Source organism: Trachinotus anak, unplaced genomic scaffold (genome assembly GCF_046630095.1).
Source record: "Trachinotus anak isolate AG129_WGS33_773 ecotype Australia unplaced genomic scaffold, CSIRO_AGI_Tana_v1 ptg000008l, whole genome shotgun sequence".
Classification (NCBI taxonomy): domain Eukaryota; kingdom Metazoa; phylum Chordata; class Actinopteri; order Carangiformes; family Carangidae; genus Trachinotus; species Trachinotus anak.
This window is the reverse complement of record NW_027273859.1, coordinates 26,889,346-26,907,788: the sequence shown is the minus strand read 5'-3', so window position 1 is coordinate 26,907,788 and position 18,443 is coordinate 26,889,346. Positions and strand designations below refer to the sequence as shown.

General features: G+C 40.2%; 1 protein-coding gene across 2 annotated transcripts in view; it reads left to right on the top strand.

The window, feature by feature from the left end:
• The window catches only part of smarca2 (SWI/SNF related BAF chromatin remodeling complex subunit ATPase 2), a 54,841-nt gene that overhangs the window by 21,084 nt on the left and 15,314 nt on the right, over positions 1 to 18,443 (top strand). Inside the window, exons 17-28 of one of the 2 annotated variants that reach the window (XM_071483904.1) lie at positions 1,736 to 1,802; positions 1,925 to 2,035; positions 4,944 to 5,186; positions 6,943 to 7,056; positions 8,192 to 8,296; positions 9,230 to 9,316; positions 9,869 to 9,915; positions 10,888 to 11,054; positions 12,563 to 12,726; positions 14,950 to 15,177; positions 15,585 to 15,662; positions 17,052 to 17,270. In XM_071483904.1, the coding sequence (XP_071340005.1) occupies positions 1,736 to 1,802; positions 1,925 to 2,035; positions 4,944 to 5,186; positions 6,943 to 7,056; positions 8,192 to 8,296; positions 9,230 to 9,316; positions 9,869 to 9,915; positions 10,888 to 11,054; positions 12,563 to 12,726; positions 14,950 to 15,177; positions 15,585 to 15,662; positions 17,052 to 17,270 (1,630 nt within the window). Of the gene's footprint in view, positions 1 to 1,735; positions 1,803 to 1,924; positions 2,036 to 4,943; positions 5,187 to 6,942; positions 7,057 to 8,191; positions 8,297 to 9,229; positions 9,317 to 9,868; positions 9,916 to 10,887; positions 11,055 to 12,562; positions 12,727 to 14,949; positions 15,193 to 15,584; positions 15,663 to 17,051; positions 17,271 to 18,443 lie in introns of both variants that reach the window. The other variant, XM_071483903.1, reaches the window with a different exon arrangement.

The window sequence follows — 18,443 nt, the reverse complement described above, 5'->3', positions numbered from 1 at the left end:
TTGATTTGAACCAACCTCATCAGCCACATTCACAAGATGAGGCTCTAATAGAGAACAGGGGAGTCAGGAGTCCTGTCCCTCACTGATTCACCTGTTTGCTCAGATGAAATTCAAGTGTCAGGTGTGTGCACTCGTCTGCCTGCAGGGAACGATGTGTCAAAGGTAACAGCAAACATAGACTGTCTTCACAGCTGCAGCGAGTTTCTACTCTGCTCAGACAAGGCTGCGTTCACCAGAGTGAGGTCTGAATATGTTTTCTATATTTCTATATGATAGAAACTATCTGCAGTATGATGATTAAAATGGAATAAGATTCAGATTAGAATTCAGTGGTCAAAGGTCAAGGTCGCGGTGACCTCACAAAACACAGTTTTGGCCTCTTGAATGTGCCTGTGAATATTCTCATTTGTCCAGGTCATAATATCTCAAAGGAGTTTTAAATTGAAAACAACTGGACTTGGTTATTTAACCAACTTGGTTATTTAACCAAGTCCAGTGGTTTAAGTCCAATTTAAAACTCCTTTGAGACCTCTTGAATGTGATATCTCAAGACCACCTTGAGGGAATTTCTTTAGATTTGGTGCAAACATTCACTTCGACGGTCAAAGATCAAAGGTCACTGAGACCTCACAAAGTTATTGGCTCTAACTCATAAATTCATTCACTAATTATGACACAATTTAACTCAAATGTCTGTCAAGATAAAATTAAGTGATGACATGTTATATCCAAAAGGTCAGAGGTCAACTTCACTGTGACATCATAATGTTATGCAAAACACTTCTGGTTATTATTAGACACTGTTACTTAGGAAGGTGAGGTGACCATATTTCCTGAAACTTTACTGGTTGGAGGAAGCAGACAGCCACGAGGGGGTAATTCTAGTTTTGATTGAGGGACTCTAGAGTGGCAGAAAATTATATGTTGTGCATTTAAACTCTTTTAAACAAACCACTCCAACTCCTAACTCTCCCGAAGAAGAGTATAATTAGGTTAATGCTCCGGGGGTCTTTTCAGCTTCTACAAACATGGCAGGTGAAAGCCCCCCTTAGGACTCAGTTATTTACCTTTTGTAGCTTTAGAGCGAGGGAAAATCTCCCACTTTCACATTTCACCTAATTGGTGTTTCTTTTTAGTGATAACTTACAACTGCAGGAGTCTAAGGATTTGAATAAATGATGGGTTTTCTTTTCTGCAATACCTAAAAGCAGTGCCCCCCTCATTCCTGAGGCGGGGACTGCTTTTGTAGTCAAACAGCACAGCAGAGGCTTAAATTTGACCCCAGGGCCACTGTGATAATGTGCTGTTTAATATGGAGCAAAGCTTTAAACTCTCCCTCTTTCACTTGCAATTGTGTTTCAGGAAATTAAAAAGTTAACGGGTGGAGTGACTGATCTGTCCCGGGGGCCCAGTTTCCAACAGAGACAAGAAAAAAATGCACTGGAAACTTTTTTTTTAGAAATCTGTCACGTGAACTGCAGAGAGTTTGACTCTGGAAAACTGCTGTTCTTTACAACTGCAAGAATCTTTCTTCTTCTGATGTTTATCCAGCAAATTATATCTGAACCTTGACCACAAACATTTCAACGAGCACTCAGCCTCGTGTTGATCCTGCCTCTCCTCTTCATGTCTTAACTCAGCTAAGAGTGTCTCTTTAATTGATCTGAATTCAGAGCACTGTCTTACATGTGACCTCCTGCGTGTGTGATGATTGTCACTGATTTCTTCTTTTCAGGACTTTGTCAAACTGGGTCTATGAACTCGACAAGTGGGCCCCCTCGGTGGTCAAAATTGCTTACAAGGTAAGAAAAAGTTACTTTTCTGTCTCTTTTTTTTTTTTTTTTTTTTTTTTTTTTTAATCGAAGATGTTCTGATTGCTTGTGGCTGACAGAGTTGTCTTCTCTTTGTGTCTCCCCCATGGAAGGGCACCCCTGCTTTGCGCCGTGGGCTTGTGCCTCAGCTCCGCAGCGGGAAGTTCAATGTCTTGCTGACCACCTATGAATACATCATCAAGGACAAGCACATACTGGCCAAGGTGAAAGAGAACAAATCTCTGTCCTCTCTGTATGGTGCACTCTCCCACTTGCACTTTGTTGCCATTTTATACACTTCACATCCACAACACTACTACATTTTAGTTTTAGACAGCATTTTAGTTTTAAAGTGCATCTCTTTTTTATTTTCACCCGGTGTCCACACTACTGTGTTGTTTTCAAGCATCTAAAACTGAGACTTTTGGAAACGCTGCTGACGCTGTTTTAGTGTGATTACTGTTGTTGTTGTAGTCTGGACAGGCAGAAACCAAGGCCTTTGCAAATGATGATGTAGCTACCCACAGACGCTCCCTGATTGGGTCTTATCAGCCTCGACTACCAGTGGAGAAAGCAACATGGATAGCAAATTACAAGCATTACGGACCTCTTTGCTAGCAGCTGTTTTGCAGTTAAATTCTAAATATTTAATACTACAGCTGTCTTTGCTGTTCCTTGTTTGTAGTCTGCAACTAACATACTGTAGAGTAGACAATCTATGTATAATAATAAATGGTCATATGATTCGTGCTCTCAGGTGTGATAGTCTGGACAGAGATCGTAATAGTGTGGATCTACCCATAGTGTCTCCCACATTTCACAAATGCATGCTCTTTAATTTCACTGCAACTTTACTAATCAGTAGTGAAGTGATTCCACCAAGTGCAAGAAAGAGAGTGAAAGTCACTCTTCATTTGTATCTTAGTTTCTCTGCACTTCCTGCAGAATTGAAGGATGTGGTAATAACAGAGTGCAGATAAAAGCAGATCTAAAAAGTGAGTTATAGCATCTGCTTTAACTCCTTAGATCCAGAAGGAGATTATTATTATTTGGTTCAGTGTGTGATTGTAGGTCTTTTTGTTGTGGTACACTCACACATATCGATACAAAGTAGTTGGTCTGTCATGAATCTGTGGTTCTGTGTTTGTGTGTTGATTACATATGTAACATACTATACTCTAACATACTGGTCTGATTGGACAGTTCTGATGTGTCTGTCGCCGCCAGACAGAGCAAGCAATGTCATTGACAATGTCTGAACACGTCTTCCTTCTTCTTCTTTATGTCCTGGTAATTCTCTGTTATCGATTAACGCAGTATCTCAACGAGGAGTGAAACGGTCTGATGTTTGTGATGCTCTTTTGATGATGAAATGCTGTGTTAGCCTCGTCCCTTTTGTCCGACTGGAAGCTCAGAATCAGTTGTTAGACAGTGATGTAACGCTCTGATAGCAAAAAGTGGAGCCTCACTTTTGTTCTCTTTCAGTTAGAGGTCTTGTCTTGGATCATCCACACACGAGTGGCATTGTTAATGTGTGATTTGCAAACACACAGGCAGCGGCTGCAACTCGTATGTAATGATTGCAGGCAGAGTCAAAAGTCTGCAGCCTCCTCAGTTCAATTTCTGATAAAGCTGGACTTGAGTCCTATTACAGTGTATGTCATTGAGTCATTCAGATGTTTTGAAGGTTGTAGACTGTGTTCTCAAACACTATGATGTGTATATTTGTACACAGTCGGGGACCAGAGTCAGGGCTGCAGACAGTTTGACTGTCACACAGGGGCATCACACAACTGTTTAGGAGGCACAAGGGTCTAATGAGAGACAGCACAGAGTTAAGGGAAATGCAGTATCCAGCATTTTTAAAGCTTAACTCATATTTTGGTCCAAAGGTCACAATATTTCAGCTTTAGCTCCTATGAGGTTTTTTTTTATTTTTAATTTGCCTCTTGTGGCTACTTCAGATTTATGGAGGGAAAAAAACTAAATCTCTGCAGCAGCCCTTCATGTTCAGCCTTTTGCACAAGTCCAGTCAGAATAGGCAAGATAAGCAATCCCAGCGGCCTGAATGTGGTGTGTGTTTATGTAAAGGTCCCTCCAGACGTCCTTTAAACTACATAAAATACTCTGCTATGGTTGATATTTTGTTTAACATGGTTTTCCCATATAAAAAGTAAAAAAAGGCACATCTACACTACACACCATTATATCACATCTACACCACTGAGAAAGTCTGGATCAGGCCTTGTGACCCACCCGCCACTGTTTCTCTGTGGAAGAGACGTGCATATCAATATGTCAGCGTTAGAGGAAACATCAGAGATTCAGCCACATGTTTGAGCCTCAGGCCTCAGTTATGCTGGTGAGGATGCTGTTATGCACCAAAATCAGCGACATATCAGAGCAGTTAGCACAGTTAGCCTCTTTCTTTATGTTGCTTGTAAACTTGCAACTTGAAAACACTGATTTTTCAAAGCAGGGGGGTTTTTAATCTTTGAAAGTCTGCAACATGAATGCATAGCTGAAATATCTGCAAAAACTGCATGACTCTGTTGCGTAAGCAAGGACCAGAGTTGCCTTCAGATGTCCAGCACCTTGCTCAGGCCATGAACTGTGAAGCGTATAGGTCACCCTGGAGGGAAGGTGGCCTCTGAGGGTATAAAGGTAGTGACTTGATCAACTTGAAAGTCTAAAATGTTCCCAAAGACACTACACTATGTCCACAGCTGTATAGCCCTATATGTAACCCTATATGTTACTATATTATGGAGATTTTTGATGTTGCAGTAAAGCTCTACATTACAACACAATTGTTTCTGTCCATGCTGCAGTAAATGTGATAAACATTTGGTGGAAAGAAGCTGAAATTTTCAAGTAAGTAGTTTGTGTTAATTTGTTACCAGTTAGCAAAGTGTGTGCACAAACAGTTATTGAAAGTGTAAAAAATAAGAGGGAATAAGAAACATCTCATTTGTATGCAGTAATGTTGTGGACCCTGAGGGCAGTCAGAGGAGGCAATAAGCATTTTCTTCTCTTCATCATCGTCTGTGCAATCAAATCTATTTCACAGGCAGATTTGCTCTCAGCATCTCTGTGTTCGTCAGGGTCCATTAAATCTTCTTCCTCATGCAGATTCGTTGGAAGTACATGATTGTGGACGAGGGTCACCGCATGAAGAACCACCACTGTAAGTTGACCCAGGTGTTGAACACTCACTACGTGGCTCCCCGCCGCCTCCTCCTCACCGGCACGCCGCTGCAGAACAAACTGCCTGAGCTGTGGGCCCTGCTCAATTTCCTCCTGCCCACCATCTTCAAGAGCTGCAGCACCTTCGAGCAGTGGTTCAATGCACCGTTCGCCATGACGGGAGAGAGGGTAAGCGCCGCTGGAAGCAGCTTGGAGTCTTATGTCTGCCTTTCATTTTGGTGAAATATTAACATTTTAGGAGGCTGTGGGTCATAACACACATTAGATAGTTTGTGAAAATGTTCTTAATTGATTTTTTCTGAAGACTCAGCCAATGATTTTATCTCCTATGACTGTTTAATTTTGAATAATTATCATAGAAGAACAAATCTGTTGTGTTTTTAATGAGGAAAGAAAAAAAAGTTTCCAGTGCAAAAATCATCTTGCAGCTCTTATAAATTGTCTTCAGACCTGCACAGAGTGAGAATCAGTGCCGTGGACTCAGATCAGAATCTTTTGATTCTGATCTGAGTCCATATAGTATAAATGCAGTATAAATGCATCTCTTTCTGAATGTTTTTGAGATGAGCTGCACAGTTGCAGTTTTTATCATAAACTGGGGCTCATTTTTTTTGCTAAATGTGAAGATGCTGTGCATCTTCTGGAAACTGATAAAAGGTTTCTTCAAATGGATCTGTCTTTAAATCTACTAACCCCAAGGTCACAGGATTCACACCAGTCATTTCTCCTGAACATAAAGCAAAAACAAGTTATTTACAGTGGCTAGAAAGTGAACCCTTTGAAATTACCTGCATTTCAGTATGAATTTGTCTTAAAATATGATCAGATCTTTATCTAAGTTACAATTATGACCAAACACAATCTATTTTAACTAATATCACACAAATCATTGTGTTGGTCTTGACCATATTGAAAACATGCTTCAAACATTCACAGTGAAGGTTGGAAAAAGTGTGTGAACTTTTTTCCATAAGCACTGTTAGTGTGGTCCCCCTCCCTTACAGAGGGTCACAGGAGGTTGACCCAACCACCCACAGATGGCATGTAGCCCCAGGCCGAAAAAAAAAAACCTACAAACACAATTTACTGTAAACAAAAAGCCAAAGATTTTGTTTCCAAACTTCAAGAAAAGAAATAAACACAAAGCAAAAACTGTCAGGGTTCTCAGGAAAGGGACCCAGAGCATGACTCAGGAGGCAGATGTAAAAATAATGAGTCTTTACTTCTGCAGGTACAAAAATCCAAACAGTCAAACAAAGTACAAAGTGTCAGGCTGATTTAAAAAACACAGTCAAGGCCGAACACAAGATCAGCATCAAAACAGGCAGGGAAACATCAGAGAACTGGGAATCTGAAAAAACTGTTGTAAATATTCTGAACTGCGACTCTACCAGACTCCACCAGATGTGATACAGCACGAATATAAAAGCGCAACAAAGCCGCACTATGTTAGATATCTTTCCTTCCCCCTAAAACATTTACAAAACAGATGTTTAAACTAATTCTCATTGTGCGATTTTTACGTTGTTTTCACTTTACCACAACAAACTGGTGCTCAGTGGAGTAGTGTGAAGATGACAGCAGGAATGTGTTGTATCACCCACACGTGTGCACAACACAATCCACTCATAAACACAATGCTGCATATCACTGGCAGTGCTCAGAAACCCATTAATGGCCCCATTAATGGGACATCCATTAATGGGTCCCATTAATGGGGCCCCGTTAATGGGACACCTTGGCTCACCACAGCACCACGCTCCAAAATAAAATCAGATTTGATTAAAAATCAAACCTCAAGGAAGATTCAGACAGAGTCACACAAATTGTTGGTGTGTAATATGTCCTGTTTATGTCTTGTTATTTCATAACAAGACATAACAGTCTGTGATGTATCGTCACATATTCTCTCTGACTTGTTCAGGTTGACCTCAACGAGGAGGAGACCATCCTGATAATTCGGCGTTTGCACAAGGTGCTCCGCCCCTTCCTGCTCCGCAGACTGAAGAAAGAGGTGGAGTCTCAGCTGCCAGAGAAGGTGAGATCGAAACCAAGCTTTGTGTGCTTTGATTTGATGTAGCATGATTATATTTCACTGCAGAAAACCTGCACTGTTGTTTCATTAAATTGCTATAAACCAGGTCGACATTGGTAAATATAAAACAATGATAATTCAGAGCATGTTTTTTTTCTTTTAAACACAATAAACCAGGCTGTTACAAAAAACTAGAATGGCACTCAGTAGGGCGCATACCAACGCCACAGCCAAACTGCCCACAGCTCTTCCACAAGATCTGGATTATTTTGTTAATCTGGACCAATTTTTTTATGAAGACATAGATCTCAGCACCATAAATATGTCTGATTTATTTACATCAACATCCAAACATTATTTCTCGGGAAATTGACATAAATGTGAAAAAGTGCCCCTTCTTGCAGTGTTTAGAAAAGTGATAGAAAAATTCCTGGATCCACACATTTAACTGGATCTTTTTTTGTGTAATCCTGCGGACAAACCAGCAGACACGGGTGAAAACATAACCTCCATGGTGGAGTCTTTCCCAGTGAAAACTGCAGAATGTGTTTCCTTAACAGCATGGGTCAAGGTGTCTCACCTTGCTTAATTCATGGTCACATACCACCAATCCAAACACAAGTATGTTTATTCTGTTGTTGGGAGAGAACAGCAAACTCTGAAAATAAAAACTATGTGGGAAAATTTTTCACCAGCCTTTAAAAGCTAATTTCTTCATGCAAACATGCATCATACTTGACTGAGTTAATCACCAAGAGCCAATTTGAGAAACTCAAACCAAAAGATGTCAGGCTTTTACGAGAAAAAAATTCTGAAATGATGATTAATTGTTGAAATAGTTGCCGATTCATTTTCTGGTCATTGATTAATTGACTAATTGTTGCAGATCTACTCATAAGAAATTAAAGTTTATAGATGTAATGATGCATCCTCACAAGGTTTAATGGAATGTATTTCTGTAGATGGGGCAACTTTCTTTCTCTCACTGTCACTTCTCTTGTTTTGAGTTTTTTTTCTACTTAACTGTCACATCAAGAACAAGACTGTGATCAAGAATGTGTTGTCAGCTCAGACCTCAGTATTAAAGAGACACCACTGTGTCAGTGAAGCTTTGTTGTTGTTGTTGTCATTCACACAGGTGGAGTATGTCATAAAGTGTGACATGTCTGCCATTCAGAAGGTTTTGTATCGCCACATGCAGAAGGGCATCCTCCTCACTGACGGCTCTGAGAAAGACAAGAAGGTAAATAAACCAGGACCCCTGAATCTTCACTGTATGTCTTCACTTTGTTTTATCAGCGTGTGTCACGCTGACAAACCGTATGGCTCAGAGCTCAGTGACAGCCTCCTGCTGTCTGACATCTGAAGGTCCCTGAATTTTGTCATGTGATTGGATTTACAGTTGCCATGTGTGTTTGCTTTAAAAGGCGCTGTAGAACAGATAAAGATGAACTATAATGTCAATTTTATTCACCTTCTGAAGCTGTATCTTGGCTCTCAGCCTCGGTTTAGGTTTCTGTGCAGCAGAATGTCTGTTAACTAACACACTTGGGAAAGCAGGCTGCACAGGTTCAAATCAGTTAAGTTTAAAAGGGCAATCAAAGTTTCTTATAGTTTTCAGTGCAGTTGAATATACTATGATGGATGTTTTTATCAGGACAATGTGAAAGGTGTCACCTGTGATGAACCTACTGAGAATTATCACCTGAACGTGCAGCTCCCTCTGCCTTTACACAGCTTCATAGTCAGCTTCAGCTCGTTGTTTAGCAGCTGTTTTCAGCAAAAATAAAAATTTAAAATCCCACTGAGAACTACCTGCTCAGCACCAAACAACAAACAGACACAGTAGTGGTGAAGTGGAGCAGCTAAAGAACCAGAGATTTCCCTCAGGAGGTGGTAGATACCAAAAATAAACCACAAACAGAGCAAAATCAGAGGGAATACTGGACTAACACTGGCCAGGTGGAATGATAATATTTCTCTGTAATCACTAAATGTATAATTAGCAACTATTTGCCAAAAACTTGGTGATGACATGTCAATATAGTATGTTTCTACAGCTCCTAACCTGTCCAAAACAGCCTGCTCACATCATGACATGAAGTTTTGTTTTGATTTGGAATTTAATTTCTTTTATATATAAAAAAAAATGAAATGATGAAATGATTTTCTCCAGGGCAAAGGAGGAGCAAAGACCCTGATGAACACCATCATGCAGCTGAAGAAGATCTGCAACCATCCATACATGTTCCAGCACATTGAGGTGAGCACTGCGTGACCAAGACCACCGGTCCTGCCTCTGAAGAACCACTTACCAGAATAAACTGGTGAAAATTTGTTCCTACAGAACTTCATTTATTACCTTCATTAAAACAGACCTCATTTATCTTTTATTTATTTATTTATTAAGAGTTTTTTCCTTATATTTCTTGCATGATATCAGAAGTAAGATCCTTCCCACTCCCAGGCCTTAATTTCATCCATATCACTTTTCTTCACTTCAGGTTTTCAGGTTTGACATTTTGAACATTGCCCATTTTTGTTCTTGGTTGAGGTCAACACAGACCCGTTCATTCAGAAATCGGCCGGTTAAAACTTAAGATCACTCTTTTCTAGGGGAGAGGATGTGCTGTTATCTGCAACTTTAAATCCAGTCTTGTGTGTGAAAACGTATAGTAAACTGATAATTTAGGAAGAAACTGTGAAGCTACAGACCTGTCATTTTTAAGAAAGGTCAGAGGTCTGTGTCTTCAGTAAGGAGTAATTTAAATGTATTTTGAAAGCCCCTCCTCATTTAAACCAATCTCTGTTTTAGGAATCTTTTGCTGAGCACTTGGGCTATCCAAACGGCATAATCAACGGGTAAGTCACACAAAAAGGTCTCATGTCCTTCACAGCTACACACTTCATCTTAATGTATTCTTATCCCTCAGTGGCAGTGGCAGAGTTTTCCCATGTTTGTGTTTGCTTGGTAAAATCAGACTGATATTGGATCAGGACTCCGTAGGTGTTATCACAAATACTGTGAACAAACACTATGAGACAGGACATGACATGTCAGCTCTCGGCACCACAGCACAGAATCACTCAAAAGAACAGGTGGTGTTTCATTATTAAATCAATAAAATACAATTATATAATACTATCTCAGTCCCTGTGGAGGTGAATGAGAGTAAAATAGCTGGAAGGTTTTTGTACTTGAACTTTTTGTCTGATGCTGCCTCAGGCTGGAGGATTTCTTTATGTCTGTTTGCTGGTTATTGGACTCACATCCACTCAGAACTACCACATACACACAAGCTCCTGTGTTCACCCTTACAGTGTATTTATATAGCTGGTCTGTACTTGTGTTGCATTTTGATTTGTAAAGAACATCCTCTAGTTTGATGGTGATAAGATTAAACTGTATTGATAGTGTTGACAGAGAGCAGTGGAGATGAAGCTGAGGTCTGTTGCCATATTTCTTATGGACGTTAAGAACCTGTCAAAGTTCTGAAATAAAAGTAGTTTTTTAAATTTTTTTTTATTAACAAATTATATTAAGTCTTTCTTAGGAAAAATAACAATGACATTTTCTTCAGGCGATGATATTTCTGTGAGATGTAGGTGCCAGGAGATGTGCGGGACTCTTTGAAGAGTGTGATTTTTCTCACTTTCAGTAACATGTTGCCTCATTATGTTGACACCATCCCTCCAGGATGTCATAAACAGGTTTAAATCATTTCATCATGGCATTATTTACCAGTTTAGACCTGCTGTTTGACACATACCTTACTAATCCTCCCTGTTAATAGCAACTTGTGATACATTTCTGGTTTCGTCATCTCTGCTCAGGCATGATCTGTACCGAGCCTCTGGGAAGTTTGAGCTCCTGGATCGCATCCTGCCAAAGCTCCATGCCACCAGCCACAGAGTCCTGCTCTTCTGCCAGATGACCTCGCTCATGACAATCATGGAGGACTACTTCAGCTACCGCAACTTTCAATATTTACGTCTTGATGGTGAGCTCACCTCTCCCATAATGTTGAAAAATTCTCTGATCATCGAATCTACAGACAATTGCATCTTAATGATGAGTAGAATCTATATCACATAATTATTAGATGAATTCATTGGTATGAGCTAAAATGACTGTGACTCTTCTGACACGCAGGTCGGCAAAAATAATGTAACTAAGAGTCACTTAATTATGGGAGAATCAAACCTGCATCTCTTTTATTAGCAAAGAGCCGTTTACAAAACAATCAGGTAGCAGCTTCTCATTTCTTTGTTCTGTTAAACTGACAAACATCGCCAGCAGCAGCTCGTACCAGCTGCCACTATCTGCTGTTAATTACTGCTGTAACTTCATAACAGGCCAAATTGAAATCTGGTTGTTGTCTGGTTAAAGTGCTTTCAGCAACCTGGTGCCTGAGCTCAGCCAAAGATCATTTGTGAGGAAAGAGGCTCCACTCTGTCTCTGATGTACCAACACAGTGATATGGTTTAGCTCGAGCCGATCCAAAGTCTCCCAGTTAAATGCCCAAAATTCTTTTATTGCCGCCCCCTGATAACACGCCGCCTTAGGTGGCTGCCCATGTCGCCCATATCTAAATCCGCCATTGAATTAAACTTTCATTTATATCAATAATTTCAATTTATGAACTTAATAGTTATGAACCAGGACATCCAGTATTAAAGGCTCAGATTGGGGCAAAAAAAAACCTGATCAGGACTTCCTTAATATATGATACTTTATTTACCTTGTAATATATTAATGTTCACACATCAGAGGAAGTATAAACATATTTGAAGCTGCCTGATGTGACCATGTGGTGTTTAAAACCTACTGAAAAGGTTAATTTCTCATTTCTAATTTGAAGTCCACTCACACTTCTCTAGAATAAAAAAAAAAAATCTTTTCATACATAATCACACACACCCAGCATGATGCCACACCCAGCATGTCAAACAGACGGCAGTCCTTTCAGCCACTGGGGCTGGAAACAGAGAGCGGCATTCACAGAGGAGATGGTATCTATTCGTTAGTTTTTATTCTTGATACAGAGAATGAGAGTGGATTTTTCACTCAGTTTTACCGTGACTGCTCTGTGTGAGTGACAAATGGTGCAGCAGTGAAAACAGGTGGCAGCACATAGAAAACATTCGAAACAAAAACATAAAATTTGTTGCCAATTAAAAAAGAAAGAAATGAATTAAGAAAATGAAGAGGCTTGTCTCTGACATGCAGCTGTGCCCCCCCTTTGTTACCACATTTTAATCAGACATATAAACTGGTTGTTGACTGGTGTTTCTCTGCATAATCAGAGCCACTAGATGCCCTTTTCAGAAAGCTTTGAAACTGTGTAATTGGTCAGAGAAATGGCGCAGTGCACATGTGACATTTTTACTTTGCTGAAAACAACACTTTTTTTTTCTTTATCAGTATAACAACACAAAGTAAAAGCTGACTTCTCACAGTTAACTTGACAGACTCTGCATTTCAAAACGATCATGTTTGATGTTTCAGGAACCACCAAGTCTGAGGACCGAGCAGCACTGCTGAAGAAATTTAATGAGGAAGGATCTCAGTACTTCATCTTCCTGCTCAGCACGAGAGCTGGTGGCCTCGGCCTCAACCTGCAGGCTGCCGACACTGTCGTCATCTTTGACAGCGACTGGAACCCCCACCAGGTCTGTCTCCGTGTGAATGCGTGATTATAGAAAGTGCTGAGCGTGTTGGACAGAGTGTTGGCAGTTGTCAGGAGTCTAACACTGATGAGAACTCTAGATGAGCTTATTTAAAGGGATATTCACTAAGGATTATTGTTGAACAGTCAGATGGAGTTAGGTACTCACTGAGGACTGGACTGAGGTTTTGTAATGGTGAAGATGGCCCCCCTGGTCTCATGCAGTATAAGGCATTCCTGTTCACAGGTGTAACATGTGGAAGGAGGGAACAGACATCCAGACAAGTATTTGCCGCACCTGATTCATCTCTGCAGACTGATCATTGCTGCAGGCGACACTGTGGCATTGCGTGGGAGAGAGTAACACAAAGTAACAGATGCATTTTAAAGTTATTTTACCGGACTCCACTCCACAGCACAAAACAAACACCAGTGCAACAACCTTTCATTTTTCCCCACAATTCTGCATTTCTGTTTCCCACAGCGTCCTCCTTTGTGATATGATTGAAGCAGCCAGTGATGCTTATTAAGTGGGCTGCTTATATATAACATCATTTTAACAGAAGTAATCTAATCAAAGTGATGTGTCTGTTGAGCTGACAACATGAAGCCGTTCCAAAAATCTTCTTCTCTTCAGCTGATTTTCAAGATAAGAAACAGAAGAAACACTTTTAGTTTGTCCTCCTTTGTTTTCCACATACGCATCATGTGAATCAGATGAACTAGGCTCAGTCATGTGTGACCCTACCACTCTGGACTCCCGACAAACTAAAATTAATTTCCTCAGCTTTACATCAGTCCAGGTTGCAATTAAGTAAAGATATGAAGTCAATAGAAACTGAAATCTAAATGAAAGTAACAGCTTAATGGCCCTGAAGTGGCCTGTGGTTGGCATCACATGAGGCGCTACTGGGTCGTCTTCAGACTTTATTAATGTCCGTTAAGACAAATGAACAGACAGAGATAAGCCTGTCTGATCGGCTGTGGATTATACTGAGTGGGTTCTCTTCAGTTGTGGTTTTGTTTGAGTTTTTATTTTTGCTCTTGCTCAAAAGACAATTCTAATCACACCTACGTAAAGTAAAGTGAAGCTTTTGAAGTTTTAAAGGCAGCTTTTTGTCAGATATCTTCTCTATCTGTATTCTGAGAACGTGATTGGACAGATTGACAGCAGCATGAACGTGTTTAGTTTTGTTTATCTTCCTGTGATGTTCTTTTTCTGGATTAGGAACACAGATGCTTGGCTGAAGTAAACGTTTCCTCTCATGCAGAACATACGTGCACGTGCAGAAGGCACTGATTGTGTTGCAATGCGTTTGATCAGATGTTCTTTGATTTTGGTTTGTGGGGTAGTGCTCCAGCAGGCAAACAGAAGTGTGTGTGATATAAAACTTTATGTTTGCTTAATATGATTTATAGTCTGGCATTCAGCAATCAGCAGGTTTTCATTTTGGACATGGTGTATTCGCAAAAGGAAGGGACCCCCCCAGTCACGTTTTATTAGCCCTGTGTGTATTTGATCTGATTATCTATGAGTGAGATCGGTTGATCCACAGCAGACACAATCATTTTTTGTGTTTTGTTATAGCAGCTGGTTTAGCAGTTGGTCAGTCTGCTTAGCTTTGTAGTGTACGGGGACCTCCAACAGGCAGCAGCATAACCTGGTAAAGGACCACAGAGACTCATCCTCATTCAGTCCACAACGTGCTTTTACTTTGTTCAACAGAGAAATACAAACATCTCTCAAGGAGCAATGCAAGTATCCTGCAGTAAGGACAACTGCATTACACAGTGTAATAATTAATTAATTTGGTTAATGAATAATAATAGTAAAAATAATAAATAAATAAAAGGCAATATGTCTCAGTTGCATTATGTAAACTAAAGAATAATAGGATTTCAAGTCAGATACAGGCTTCATTCAAATTGTATCAAATGTAACAAAATAAAGATGCTTGCAGCCTTGTGTAAGTTTGATCTTTCCCCCAAGAGGTATTTTATTGTGGCATTCATTGAAGATGCCGAATGTTATATCAGTCTCACACACTTTGTAAGAATATTAACCACAGGTGACCAATTTTAAAGTGATCGTTGATGCATTAATTCTCATCTGACTATCACTTATTTGTAATGAAAATCAGCCAATCGCTTGGGGCATTCCTAGTAAAAAGGCATGTCTTTTATTTTGAAATGGTCTCATGTTTCTCTTTTCGTCTGCTAAATCCAGGACCTTCAGGCTCAGGACCGGGCTCACCGCATTGGTCAGCAGAATGAAGTGCGTGTGCTGCGTCTCTGCACCGTCAACAGCGTGGAGGAGAAAATCCTGGCAGCTGCTAAATACAAGTTGAACGTGGACCAGAAGGTCATCCAGGCGGGCATGTTTGACCAAAAGTCTTCGAGCCACGAGCGCCGCGCCTTCCTCCAGGCCATTTTAGAGCACGAGGAGCAGAATGAGGTCAAATTCGAGTTTGTATGCCGGGACATTTTGTTACATTAGAAGTAAAAGCACCTCATGACCATGAAGAATTGTTCGTGCCTGAGCAGGCATCTTAATATCATGAATGTGTGAAGTTCTTACTTAGATTTTTTTCTTCTCTAGTTAAATTATACATGCTGGTTTTGATTGAGTTCCCTCAGGCCCAAAGACAGCTCTGTAGATATGGTCAGCGCGTTAACCACCCTTAATTTATAATATCACATGGGTTGAAATGAAATTCCAGCTCTTTAATTGGTATTTGATCAGATCTGTATTTGATTTGTTTTGATCTTCTGTGCTGCTGCAACAGTTAAAACTGACACTGTAAAGATTGTGTTATATGTTCAGAGGAGACTTTTCATGTTTTTCTCCTGTTGTAACTGCAGGAGGAAGATGAGGTTCCTGATGATGAAACCCTCAACCAGATGATCGCCCGCAATGAAGATGAATTTGAGCTCTTCATGGTGAGAAAAGTCCAGATTTTTGTGAGATGTAATTGACAGTTTACCTCCAGAGCAGTGTTTTCTGTGGTGGCAGCAGACAAGCAATTAAAATGAATTATTGAATAAAACCCAATATAAAACTGAGAAGATGATCAAGAAAAAGAGAAGTAGAAACATTATTTCCACCAAGGAGATCCTGTTGTCCCCAGTTATTATTATTGATTCATTCTTTCATATGACAATAAGTAAATAAAGCGGTACTTGAGATCATAAGACGTGTGTAGGGTTGTTTGGCCTTGGCGGAGGTACACGCTCTACTGGGTGTCATTCTAGTTTCTGATTGATTATTGATGACGGCTTTTATTAAGCTGATATTAAATTTACCATGATGCGTGTGGTACAGTCAGGTCTTGATTAGAGGCAAGTTCAGCCACTCTGGATCGAGTCCTGTGCTTCTGTGTTTGCTGATGTCAAGGCACTCAGCAGCATGTTGGCCGCCTCCTCCTGCAGTGTGTTTGTGAGAGAGGGAGACAGGGCCAGGATGGGCAGGTCAAATCAATGCGCTGTGGGCAGCTCTGCAATGAAATAAGATTTACCCAAAAGAAAAAAAAAAAAAAATACATATGTGGCCTTCAGTGTTGGCTTGGTGTAGCGCAGCCCCAACGCGCAGCCCCAACACTGCAGAGTAAAACCATGAAATGACCTGTCTTAAAATATGAATCTGCCGACAGAGGAGTTGGTGCCAGCTGGTCCTCTTCTCTATCTGCCCCTAAATAATTCATCATTGCAGGTTGTCCATCATATCAAGATTATTATTCTGGTGAGCGTTCATCATTTGTTCAGGCACTTTCACACTTGACAACAACTGTCCTCTGCCAGGCGCTTCTTCCTGCATAGGAAATGACTGAATCGCCATGGATACAGGTCTCACAGTCACCACAGCACACCACTTGGCAAACTCGGTTTGAGACCATCTGTGTGTGACATGTCGTTGTACAGTTGTTCTGTCTCTTGGCTCAACCGCTAGTTTGCGAACAACATGCAACAAAATCAGATGTTCAGAATCAGATCTGTTTTTTTTTTTGGTATTTATGAACTTGGCATTACACAACCTGAAGCTTCACTGGTTCATGTCCCGTCTTTGGTGTAGACTCATATATCGTAACTCCAGGTATATTAGTGCCTGTTTGTCCCACTGTCACTAAGAATGTAAACACAGAAACTTGGGGAACATAATTAAAGCACAATATGGCCTGATTATGTACGATTTGTCATCTAGTGATGCAGCAGGAATCTGATGCTGATATGGAAATCAAACCTTGACGCAAGTACAAATCTATGGGCTCCATTTGTATATATTCTATAATCTGCTGCTTGATCTGATGTGATTTTCCCACTTTCCTCCACCAGCGCATGGACATGGACAGACGGCGGGAAGACGCCAGAAACCCGAAGCGTAAGCCGCGTCTAATGGAGGAGGACGAGCTGCCTTCTTGGATCATCAAAGACGACGCCGAGGTGGAACGGCTCACGTACGAAGAGGAGGAGGAGAAGATGTTCGGCCGAGGATCGCGCTGCCGTCGGGACGTGGACTACAGTGACACACTGACTGAAAAGCAGTGGCTGCGGGTAAAGTCTGAGAATCTTCTTCTCAGAAATAAAAGAGAAAAAACATAAAAATATCATAATAAGAAATTGTTAGAAACACCTATTATAATGTATTTATTCATCTGTCTGTCTCTCAGTGCTTCCCAATACACATCTGTTTCACTAATGAGTATTTACACCAGCAAGATGGTGAGAGAGAGAGAAAACCTGTTGTCTTCAGGGGATTTGTAACATTAAGAAAAAAAGTAAAAAAACATCATTTTTTATGATCTTAATGTGATGGTATAATAGTGTTGTTGTAGTATTATGAATAGTACGATATCTTATGCCATTACAATAATGCAGTGTCATGATGTAATAATGTAGTGAACCTCTGCAACAAGTTTTTTGTACTTGCAGAAGAAGAATGAAAACCATGGGACTATTTAATTGTAAATCAAGTACATCTTTTTTAAGCACCAAGCAAGTTATTATCCATTATTAACAAAACAAGTCTGAGCTATAATTAATGCCTTATTGATATTAATGGCACCCAAGCACCCACACCAAATATCCTGTGACGCATTTCCCTGGAGAGGCAGCTCAGACCTGCAGATCCATTTTATCGACTGAGGCTCAGGTGTTTCAGGGAAAACACGAATAGAACAAAGAAACTTTGAGGCTGAGGAAAGGAAGAGGAAGAGTTGTGGTTCAGAGAGGCTCTAATCAAAATAGTGAGAATGTTTAGAGACTTAGAAACTGTGTTTCTGATGAGGAAGGAAAAAAATCATGACAAGACTACAGGCATAGAATAGATCGACATTAGAGTTGGGTTTGGAATCAAATATCAAGAAGCAGAGATTAATTCCAATATTTTAAGATTGTATTTATTTTGTTTTTGTTTTTTTTCAGTTTATTTATTCATTCGATAGGGACAGTACAATTGAGCATCGTTCTAATACTGAGCTGAAACTGATGTGTTGCATAGAGAGTTTATAGCTCTTATTAGCCCTACTTAGGCTTTTACGTGTGCAGTGTAATTAAAACAGTCAGTTTTCACTCTCATAAAACCACAATACACCACAGAAATGAAAGTAGATTAAAATAATATACTTTACTGAAAACCATTGATTGTGGTGTAGAGTCTTAAGAAGTGACAACAACAGCCCAAACAAAACAAACAGACAAGGCAAATGATAAGATGATAGAATCAGC